Genomic DNA, 11,658 nt, shown 5'->3' with positions numbered 1-11,658 from the left:
AGACTTCCTATTTCTAAGGCACAGTGCAGTCTTTCATTTAAGCGCACTTTAACGAGGTGTTATCTTTAAATGTGCAACTTTTTCCAACTCTCTTGCCATGTATTTTGTCTTTAAATAAGTATTTCTTTAAGAAAGTCAGAGATTAAAAAAAAAAAAAAAAAAAAAAAAAAGTGCTACACTTTCAACTCCAAAGTTATTTACAGCAGTATCTTCTAAAGGTACACTTCAGAAAGAAGAAATTAAAAATAATTTGAAGGAAGGAAACTCTTTTAACCGAAGTATAACAGACTGCTGAAGTTAGGTAGTGAAGACCCTTAAGCAGGAAACAAAATCGCAGCTTGTACTCAAACACAAAAACTGTGGAAAGAAAAACACTCGCTGGCTGGATAGAACGGCAGTCGGGTACTGAATTCTCATTTGTAGGTTACCAGCTTGGCTGCAGTCCCAGTTGTGGTGAATGGGACCCATTTCCATTTAATGTACGAAATCTCAGGTCAGATCTCATTTTTATTTCTCAGAAGAAAGTTTCTGTATTACAGCAGATCAAGGGACCTGACCGCTGGCCTTCTTGGTAACTCCAGCACAGGGCAGACACTGAACAAATCTGGAGACAGAATCCGCCTCTTCAGAGATGCCTCAAGGTCGCTGCACAGGGATGCACGCACAAACACTGCCAACGCTCTCGCATTGCTTTGAAACAAAAAACTTCCACCTTCTAAGAAACAGCTGGGAGGGGGTTTAATATATTTTACAAACATTGCCAGTATTTTTGAATTTTTTGACTGCAAGCCCATGGCTTAAAAAAAGTTATATAGGGTAAAATTATAGAGTGTTAGGTCACTGGATAACATTTTTTTTTATCAAGACTCAGGAATCTACATTTTTTTCATAGCATCCATAAAACTTTCCCTGACCTATTTTCATGAAGTTTTATCATCTGATTCAAAGACTTCCTGATAATTATTAGATATATTTATAGTAATGCAGAGGGGCCCCAGTCAGGAGTTTATGTCCCTTCAAGCTACTCACTGTCTACACATAGGGAAAATCATCTTATCCCAACAGTCTAACAAATAAAATCGACTGTTCCACCAAAGGGAGCTTAATTTTACGTGCGCAGGTAACACATACCAAACTTCTGCACAGAAGAGGAATGCTGTGAAACACTGCAGCATATTATGTGTAAATAAATTGAGCAGAGTATTAAAGAGAACAAGTTTTCCTCGAACAGTACTGTTTGATTAAAGTAAACCACAGTATTGTTTTGTTTTCTGAATTCTGCTCTGGGTCCAGACTGTACAAGCCTATGGCTCGCTAACTCACTGGAATTCTGCGAAGATCCTGCTGCCAAGAATGACAGAGGGGAGAAGGCAGAGGAAATTATAGGCTTTGGATGCGGAGAGCGAATTTGACAAAGTTCCATGGCTAAGATGTGCAGCCACAAAATAAAAAAGCTGGCAAAAACTCAAAAGACTCAGAGCAGCCATAAATGGAATTTTTTGCAAACTGGGTGAAGAAACACAATCCAGGTTGATAGGTTCAAAAAACCCCAACCTACCTTTTTTGTTCAAACATCAACATGACTGTGCAATCTTACATAGTTTCTCTCTGCGTCACAAAGACACACATCTCTGCACACCTCCTTTCTTCCCAAACTGAGTCAAATACCAGAGAAACGTAGAAACAAGCAGTTCTAGCAAACCCCACAATCAAGCGTACTCAAAAGTGTGTGAAGGGACAGCATCTCCCCAAAGGTTCAGGAGTAAGTATTCAAAGCAGTGCAGTAAGTACCTTTGTTGAAGAGGAAAGGTGTGGAATTTCTTTCTTCACAGTGAAAGGTAAGAATTATTTCAAAGTTCACCGTTTTACGCAATGCAGCAAATAAACCCTGACTCAGTAATATACACAAGATTAATACTGATCTAATGTTAAGAAAATAGACGACAAGATTTATTTCTAGATATGCCTTCAAACGTAAAGCTGAGAACTGTATAGTATGCTCTGCATTTTCAGCTCCTTGGAGAGAAGCAAGATGCAGTAAGACAGGAACACGCAGGGCAGAGGGCAGTGACAATGGGACTGCCCATAGCGCTGGGATTTTTAGCCAGTACAAGAACCTGAACTGTTTAACTTCGCACCAGTCTGCAGTGGTGGATGCACACTTACAACATGGGACCTGGAACCTTTGGCCAGAAGAAGGCAATGTCAAAGCATTCGCATAAGAATCAGTTTAGACAGATTAGAGACCTCAGTGAGACAACATTCTTAAAACATTTCACTGAACTTTTTTGGGGATCAGTTTGGATCAAACAGGAAACTGATAGCAGCAAGTGGTGCTCTAGAACAGCAGCCTGGTCAGAAGACGTGTAGTCTTAATATGTTGTGAAAGTAAGTTTTAAAAGATGAACAGCATAATTTCTTCACTCTGAAGTTATGCCAAATTAGGGGTGGAGTACCCCAATCCATTTCAGAGATATGTTGAGTCTGGAGAAAAATGATATTGTCAAGTTAAATCTTTTACTGGTTATCAGTAGATACAGGAAGCAAAACATGAATTCTTGAATGAGTCAGCTATTGCAAGCTGAACTGTACTTGCTAAAGTTGCTACCCACAGCTATCTACCCTGCCTACCCATCAGCTTCCAAGATACCGCAGATTGCAGAGCTGTATTTCAAGGCAAACAATCACCAGTGCCAGTCTGCCTTCAAACCCTGCAAGCTGAGGCTGCCAGATCCAGCCTCAGGGGAGGGAGCAAGCAGCTGAGAGCAAGAGAACTCCTTCCTCAGAGGTGTCAGCTCAAGCAGGTCTCCTGGAAACGCGCCCCATGCTGTCAACAGCAGCAGAAAGCGACTGATTTCTCTTCAGAATTAATAGCTTAAACACTTCAGTAGTTATTAAGCGTATGGGAGGTTAGGAAGAGATCTTTCAGAGGAAGTGATCTGAAAATTTCTTTAGCAAAACATCTGATTTTAAAACGGTTTTAATTTTTTTCTAATTGAAAATATAAGATCTAATAGAACTATTAATGGACTTCAAAATTATAAGGAAAATTCAGTTTATGCAGAAAATTACATTTATTAGCATTTACCAGGCAGTCTCAATTGCTTTGCTAGATGGAGGTAAACACAACGCTTCCTTGCTTCTACACAAAATGGTGCAAAGCGTTTCCCTAATAGGGAAAAAAGCTCAATGGCATTTTCAAGCTTCAGAAGCATCCTGAAGAAGGTTTGAATTTATGAAACAAAAAAGTAAAAGGAAAGCTGTATTATAGCCATCTTTGCAGACTGCTGCGTGTGTGTAAACCAGAGGAAAAATGATGACATTCTTCATAAGGCAACTGCTGACAAATGTTGTTGTGAGGCAAGATATAGAGATACAAAGCAGTGAAACAAATCCAGAACTATACAGAATTGAATTTAAGAGTTCCAAAATCCTGATCTTTAATAGGAGTTACTCTTTCAACAGCATTCACTATCTGACTACAAGACTGACCTTTGTTGGAAAAGGAAATTTTGATGGTTCAGTTTTGCATGGCGTATGAATAGCAGTCAGTGGAGGAGGCCAAGAATGGGTCATCTCCTGTAACCAGAGCAAAAAGGAACAGGCATGAACAAAATTAAAGCAAAAACTTCAAGTTACAATCTTGATTCAAATGGTAGCCCTGTCTCTCAATTTTCAGTTCATTGTCCACACTTCACTAAGCTTTATATTCAAATCTTAATTTCCCTTATGTGTAACCAAAATTTCATACAGAAACCAAAATCTTAATATTGTTACCCATGAGAACAGATAGTTAAGATATAATAGCAAGCAGAAAGGCATAAATCAATAAAATTGGTTGGTTTGAACATAAACTGCAGTAGAAGTCATAGTCTGATCATTTCAGACTGTGAAGCACATGTATCCTACATGAGCACATGTAGGATACAGGGGTAGAAAGAAGAATCCTAGGAAATGGAGCCCTATAAAGTCTCAAGAAAAAGGGGAAAATCAAATGCCTGAAGCTGGAAAGAAAGTGGCTTGTATTCTCTCAGAGCATCTCCAAGGACCATGGAGTACTGAAGGTCAGAGAAATGGTAAGCCATGGAAATGCTCAGGGAGCATCTGGTGATTCTTTTGTGATAGTAGACATATGATCAGGGGATCACACATGAGATAAAAAGACTTGAGAAAATAACCTAGGTAAAAGAGAAGGGAAAGTTCTGCTGTGGGGTAGCAAAAAAAATTACTATAATCTAAAAAGATATCAGAATGTAAGGACTGTATTTTGGTGGAATAAATGGGTAATTCTGGTTAGATTAACAGGGAAGTGGCCTAGAAGAACAGGAATGCAGTAAGGATATCCAGCAGATGATGTGCACACCCAGCAACGCCCAGTGCCCAGCTCACACACAGCTCTGCTTCCAGTTTTCCCCAGTCTACCTGTGCTGGAGGAGTAATTGAAGAGCCCTGGTGTAACAACTTGTAGACAAGTCAATTTAAAAGGCACTAATCAACTGTGCTTTCCACCTCCTTAGTAATGTTTGTATTTTCAACAAATAAATTATGAACAAAAGCAGAGAGAACTTACTTTTAGAATTTCATCCACACAGCTCACATCACCAGATGCTGATGCCTACAAATCAAAACTCAAGATTAACATCTGCTAAAGCAAATCTTCCTTAAAAGATCCCAGGGGCTAGAAACAGTTAAAAATAAACTTCAATCCTCATCATGATTCATATGGACTCTATACAGATACAAACAGACCTTGCTAATTCTTTTCAGCAACATTAATTTTAATATCATAGATCCATATTTTTATGGTATGAGTCACATCCAGTTATGAAAAGCAGATACATGAGATCTATAAAACTGCCACAATAATCTCTTACTTTTCACTTGACAGTTAAAGTGATCATAGGCAGTCAGTGATATTAAAAACTTCTAGAGAGAGAAGAGAGAGAATCATAGCTTTCAATCGTTTCCTGGAAGAAGCCACTGGATAATATCTGAACTCAAAAGCATGACTGTGAATATACAGTAATGGAAAACTGCATTACGAAGTAAAACATACATTAGAGCATGAATCTAGAGACAACAATAGTTAGGAAACTATGAATCTTCTGCATCCCTGACTGCTACAAGCATAACGAAGCAAAGCTACTATACAATTCACTGCATCAACATTAGCATGTCAAGTCTTCATGAATAAGAAAATAATTTATTTTCCAATTTCCTTACCTGTGTCCTGGTTCTTATTCTACTATTTGTTGAAATCCCAGGAACAAATGCTTTTCTCTAACTACCATGATTCAATCAGTTAAACAGGAGATGCAATGACATTTTATTATTAAGAAAGTCACTCTCCTTGTGAGCTGTAGTCAGAACCTGTGCCTTAATGATTCAGGAGTTACCAAACTACTAAAAGTTGTTAACCCGATAGTATTTTGTATCCAGCATACCTGATACAAGCTCTGAACCCTGTTCAGTCTGGTGTGCTTTAGGGTTAGCTTACTTTCCCTAGGTGAAGGTATAATAATCACATCTAGTAATTGCTACACACTTCAAAAGAAAATATGATACATGCAGATAGTATCACTAGTGTAAGACAACATGGCTCCCAGTAATGACAATATATGCATCTAGCGTGTCACAATATTTGTGAATAGCCTACTATTCACTAACTTCTGACTACAGAAATACTCTATGAAAATTAGCCTCTCTGGGTTAAGTTCGCCTTTATGAATGTCTCATAGCCTTTATTTAATAAAAATCAACAGTATCCACATGGAAAAAGCAGAAGGAAAAAGCAATTATTTTTGTACATTCACCATTTAAACTACAGGTCTTCACTGCATAAGTTTAAGATGCTTCGTGTAACAAAACCCCCCCAGCATTTACTAAAAACTAAATTTCAGTTATGTAGACCAGGATTTTAAAGAAGCTGGAAAATCCTAGCAAAAAGGGACATACATTTAAGAAGCCAGGAATCAGACAGCAACTTACATCTAGTGGTTGAGAAGGTATTTTCAGCTTGGTTAGATGTGCTTTACTGCTAGGCTTCAGCTCATTCACGCTGCTGCTGTGAGTCTGACTACTGTAGTGTTCAGAGGATAACTTTGGTTCCATGGATTCCTGTCCATCCATTGGCCTTACATACGCAGTGGGTTTCTGTAACATTGAACTGGACTTGGACATTAGGGAAGGTGGAAAAGACTGATTAGAGTGTTGTCCACTTGAAAATGAGGGTACGCGGGAGGGCGAGTCCCAGTTGGCATCAGGATCCCGGGGAGATTTTGAACGTTGATGTTCTTTGCTGTGGTGATCATTTCCATGAGATCTTGAATGGCTGGAGGTCAATGAAGAAACAGCAGATGGTTTTCCAGGGCTGGAAGAACGGGGTTTGGAGTGTTCGGACCCATGCTGGCTTTTTTTGCGAATGCTGCTGCTACTGTACGAGTCACGGTCATGCCTCTGGCCACTACTGCTAGTGTTATTGCCACTGCCACGCTGACTACTATGTCCACTCTGTAAACCCGAGGACCGTTTCTGAGATTGTGAGGAAGTGCTAGGTGCTGGTCCTACAGGAGTCCATTTGCTGCTCTGATGTGAGCTAGTATTGTGTCTCTGATCACCAAAGAAACTTTGGTTTGATTTTTCATCTGGTGTTGATGGTACAGTTGGTTTGGGAATTCCAACAAGCTTTTGTAGCGATCTATCTCCTATAAGATCCTTCATTTCATCATAATTACCAAGCATGCTCTGAATACGACTAGACAATTTGTCTTCTTTGCTCGTCTGTGAAAATAATTTAAAAAAATAATGCTTTAAAAAAAAATCATAACTTCACTTTCAGTTAATTGACTTGACAACTACTGCAGTTAATCTAAATTTCGGGGCTAAGATCATGACTAGTATCCATGTCTCTTTTGTCATTGTTTCCAATTCCCAATTTTAGTTCTTAAAAGCAGTAATTTAACCCCCCAAAGCATAAGGAAAAGAATTGCTTCAGCAGCACAAACAGTTGAAACAGCACTAATCAGTGCTTCAACTAATGCACTGGTGAGCTGCATGCAAGTTTAAAAATTCTAGATGCCTACTGTCACCTTAAAGACTATTTCGCTAATACAGAATGCATTAGTCCTAAAAAGTTTTAATTGACAGTAAGATAAAATCAGCTTAACCTCACCACTGTATGTACTTTTTAATTTGTATTTATAGTGGCATAATTCTTGTTGCCAACAGTTATAAGGCTTCTTTCTGATATAACCAGCTTGTTTTCCAAAGCAGGTATACTGTATCGTTACCCACATATGCCAACCAGCTTTAGTTAACTTCAGACACGTAGGATTCGGTTATCAAGCACAATAAAGTGATGGGAGGACAGGAATCAAGAAAAACATTTCTCAACTTTCCTCCTGCAGGAAGACAGTTTTCAGTCACAACATTTTACTTCTTGCAAACCAGCTGAAATTGTGATAAGGGCATGGACTTGCTTTCAAAGTGAGTTTTGAGCCATCCCAGAATTAGGTTATTTTTTTCCAGTTCTGTTCAGCAAATCAAAGCCAGAAGGAAACCTAGCACAGGTTTAAAGCTGTATGAGATCATAAACAGAGTCAACTCCTTCAAAACAAACTAAAAAATCAGATACAAACAATTGGCATACTAGTTAAAGCTGATAATGCTATCATATCAGGCACTTCAGCATTTAAAATTAACCTCCTATTTAAACATTCTCTTTCTGAACTTACCCAGGTCTGGATCACATTGATTGAAGATTACAAAGTTTAGCAACAGGCTAAAGCACCCAAAAAAAAGCAGTTTGGCATGACACAATGGACAGTTTAATTTGTTTTAAGTCACTGCAGCAAAAGCAGAGAAGAAAGCCAGAAAATTTTATGGTTTTATCATCCCTTTTCTCACTCCCTATAAATCAGCCCCTCCTTCATAAGCATTATTATATATCTTCCAGTAGAGCTGGTTAATAACTGTCCACCCTTTCTTTCAAGCCCTGCTTAAATACTTGATTGACGTTAAGAGCTGTGGATCCAAAAAGAATGTAAATAAAAATAAATTTAAAGCACAAATTTGTGTAAGATTTCTGCTATAAAAACTGCATTTGTAAGAACTGCATAAACTCACAACTTTGTATGGTTCAGCAAAGAGAGGAGAGTTAGGTGGAAAGGCTTCTTCACCCTGTTGAATTTCTTGATTTCGCCTTTCCCTTTCTTTCATACGCAGCACATTCCGGTCTTCACGGTTCATGTTGCTACAAATAAAAAAATAATTTCTGATCATGGAAGGAAATGAGGAGGGATGCAAGCGCACACAGTTCACCCCTGTACCTGTTTTGCTGAAAGAGTGATCTCGGTTAAGAACCCCCCGCTGACCGTAAATCCTCAAAACTGAAAAGATGTTTGTCCAATTTAAGACACCTCGCACTTAGAAGAGCTGTAACCCACAACCTACAGCTAGCTTTTAACAGGGAAAGTTTATGCAGTAATAAAAAAATGAAAAAAATCCACGAAGTCCTCAGGCAAGTAACTATTTCAAACCATTTCACCAGCTTGAATCACTTAGCTCTTTCAGCCCACGCTATACATCTCCCATTCATTTCTAAAATACTTTTTCTCCTGCACATCCCCCAAATGTTCTGCAATTTTACTCTCTTATCCCCCCACCTATTCAGTGCCTGACTTCTACTGTAGATTTGGGCTTATTTTTGCTGCTGCCATACCTTTATGGGAACCCATTCTCTAACATATTCTAACCTCAAGCTTTGATGTTGTTTCCAGGTCTCTCTTCCTCCCTCACTCCCAAAAGACATTTCTCTACTCGAAGCAGTAATTTCAGTGAAGTTCTGGCAATGTTGCACCTTTTGCCTTAGACCATACAGTGTTCTCCTACGGCAAAAATGCAGATTAAAAAACTGCCAATCTCCCCTGTTACCATTTTTACTTTGGAGTTTGGTCTTGCTGCTTGAGTTAACAGAAACACGTCAAAGTGTTGCAACATAAAAAAAAAGAAAGTTGGAAGAGAGTCCCTTTGAGCTTGATAAAACATTGGGACTTAAAGGAGTAAACAAAATAAGATGATAAAAAAGGTGGTGATAACTCTTCTAACATGTGCTATACTTCGTATCAAGAGTTTTATAGATGTGCCTTATTGATCTGCAAAAAGTATGATAGGTGCTTCCAGGGAAGAAATAAATGTCTCTCCACATAATTTACAGTCTAAAATGAAGATGTTGTCTGCTTAGAAAATCATTATTTCATGTTTTTAGACAGCTGCCTGATGATTTAAAAAACAAAAAATTGCTACAGCATTACTTTGAAAGCTATGCGAAACCAGCTATTCCATTCTAAATAAGACAACTTCAACCTAACACTCTGGTTTTAAAGTATTAGTCTTTTCACTTTAATAAAATTTTAACTCTTTAATAATATTAACTTTACTGTAATTTCTTATTCATTTGGCTTCATTTTGTCTACTACTCCAAATATAGTGAAATCTAAGAGGATGCCAAAACCAGAATAAACCCACCATGTAAGTTTAAATCTTTGACTCTTTTTAAGGCTTTGTTTTTTAAGGTTTGTTGTATTTCCCTGCATTGTAAACAAGGTAAAAGCATTAGCATAATCCAACTCAATGCTGATACCAAGCCTATGAATACAGTAATTTTTAAATATATGTGAAAAATCACTTTTTTCCTCCAGCTATCCCACAATCAACTGAACTCATGTAACTGCAAGCGAACATCAAGGCTGCCTACTGTGAGAGGGACCCGTGTACTGGAATATGGCAAGCAAAATACCTGGATCATTTTAACATTAATGGCAAACTTGTTTTAGAAGTTTGAGGGCTTAAAAAGCTTATTTGTTAGACTGCAGCCCATTTTCTTACACATGTAGGATTTAAACAGAGACAAATATCAGATTTAATTATAGATATTGATCAGTTAAAGCCAACTGGAACAGTTTGAATCTATGCCATTTTACTATTAAAGGCAAAATGTGAGGCAAGCAATAGGAGTACCCTATCTTTGAGTAGTTCAATCACATCAAAACACTAAGACTGTGAATTCTATGTAGCTATACATTTAGAAAATTATAATCTTAACTAAGAATTTTACGTCTACATTTTACAAATAGAGGGTTAAATATTAACAAGGACCTTTACAATTTTTTTAGAGAGACAAGCATAATCTTTCAAAATTGTATCAACATTTACTATAACTCTCAGGACTGAGGAAAAAAACCCATTTGTACCAATGATATCACATGCAAGGAACATAGCAAAGATCCACTTGAGATCAGAGCTGGAGCAAAAGCAGAGTTGATCTGGCTATACCTGCCAGGTCAATGCAAAATTAATCATCAGAAATACACCAGCTAATCACACCTGTTACCACTCCTCCACAGTCTTTTGTAGTACAGTGAATGATAAATATCTTCATGGGTAATCGTTTTGACTGTACAGGGATTGAGTTTAGGGTTTTTTAACTTTTTATTGGAGTCAATAATTTGAATGTAATCCAAGCTAGACTTGTTTCTATCTAATCTTCTAAATCTCTACACAGAGATATTTTAGGTGCCTACAATATGTACTAAGCTATTAAAATCACAATAGCATTAAATGTGTAAATAAGTGAAGTTAGTGGGGCTTTCTTAACTCTCTACTTCAGACAGCTTCCCAGTCAAATTCCTACCTTCCACAGCCACGAAATGTAACGGAAGATAAATCTGCCTGTGCTTAGGAAAAGCAAGCAGTAGGGGTACTCTGAAAAGCAGAAAATTAAGGCATGCCTGCTAAATCAACATTGCTAGCAATTAACTTCAGTGTAACGGAAACTGCAAAACTAAGTTTTCAGACCACTTGTAATTACAACAAACTTTACAATCCACTATCCAAAATTCTACTACTGTGATCAAAGTTATGGACTATTTGCGGGTCTTCAGGTTTTTTTGCCCCAGGTCAGAGTGGACACCCGCCCCGTCTCACACTGGCGTGAGAAGCTCCATTCGCTCCCAGTTTCATCACCGACTGGTGGGACAAGCTCTGCTCCACCGCCGCTCCCACCACTGCTGCAGAGGCAGCCAGAGCTGCACGGAGGCAGAACTGCTTCCCCCTCTCCCACATCCACACCCATTCCCCAAATTTAAACATTTTTGCACAAGATAAAAGCGCCCAGAGAGGCTTGGTGCAGCCAAGCTCCTGCCACCCCCACCCCACCCTCTGGGCAAGAGGACAGCATCTCCGCTCCTCCCTCCCTGCACACCACGCCTGGAAGTGGAAGATGAAGACCTTGTTGACTTGTACCTGCTGCTATCAAGAGGATGCTGCTACAATTTCCCTTTCCCTCTTCCCAGAAGGCCTGAGCAGAAGTGTGAACTCCCAGGAGGAGCAGAGCCAGGCTAAGGGAGACAAAACTAATGCCCCTGCAGCAAGGACCAGAGTCACCTTAATTTCTACATCTGGGGAAAGAGAAGTTAAAAAATGAAAAGAAATTAAAAAACAGGCCTAGAAATTAGAAAGCAGAGCATACTATTTCCATTTTTAGAAAGTCTGAATTCTATATGGTTTGAGTCATTATTTTTGCAATTAGCCATCCTGTTCTCTGCACAGTCCATGACTTTGCTACATGACTGACTGTTCAAATCTCGTGCCTTTTCTCAG

At 38.6% G+C, this 11,658-nt stretch overlaps 1 protein-coding gene across 8 annotated transcripts in view; it reads right to left on the bottom strand.

Annotated features, from left to right (window-relative positions):
- Positions 1–11,658, bottom strand: part of AFF4 (AF4/FMR2 family member 4) — a 46,558-nt gene that overhangs the window by 27,491 nt on the left and 7,409 nt on the right. For 4 of the 8 annotated variants that reach the window (XM_035902587.1, XM_035902592.1, XM_035902581.1 and 1 more), the window contains 4 exons: positions 8,125–8,251; positions 5,989–6,780; positions 4,571–4,615; positions 3,493–3,579 (listed from right to left, as the gene is read on the bottom strand). In XM_035902587.1, the coding sequence (XP_035758480.1) occupies positions 3,493–3,579; positions 4,571–4,615; positions 5,989–6,780; positions 8,125–8,247 (1,047 nt within the window). In that variant the 5' untranslated portion in view covers positions 8,248–8,251. Of the gene's footprint in view, positions 1–3,492; positions 3,580–4,570; positions 4,616–5,988; positions 6,781–7,289; positions 7,392–8,124; positions 8,252–8,753; positions 8,877–11,301; positions 11,399–11,658 lie in introns of those variants that run through there. The other 4 variants (XM_035902589.1, XM_035902583.1, XM_035902600.1 and 1 more) reach the window with 4 other exon arrangements.

This window comes from Egretta garzetta, unplaced genomic scaffold (genome assembly GCF_000687185.1).
Source record: "Egretta garzetta isolate BGI_Z169 unplaced genomic scaffold, ASM68718v1 scaffold1, whole genome shotgun sequence".
Lineage (NCBI taxonomy): Eukaryota > Metazoa > Chordata > Aves > Pelecaniformes > Ardeidae > Egretta > Egretta garzetta.
This window is presented reverse-complemented; position numbering and strand designations above follow the sequence as displayed.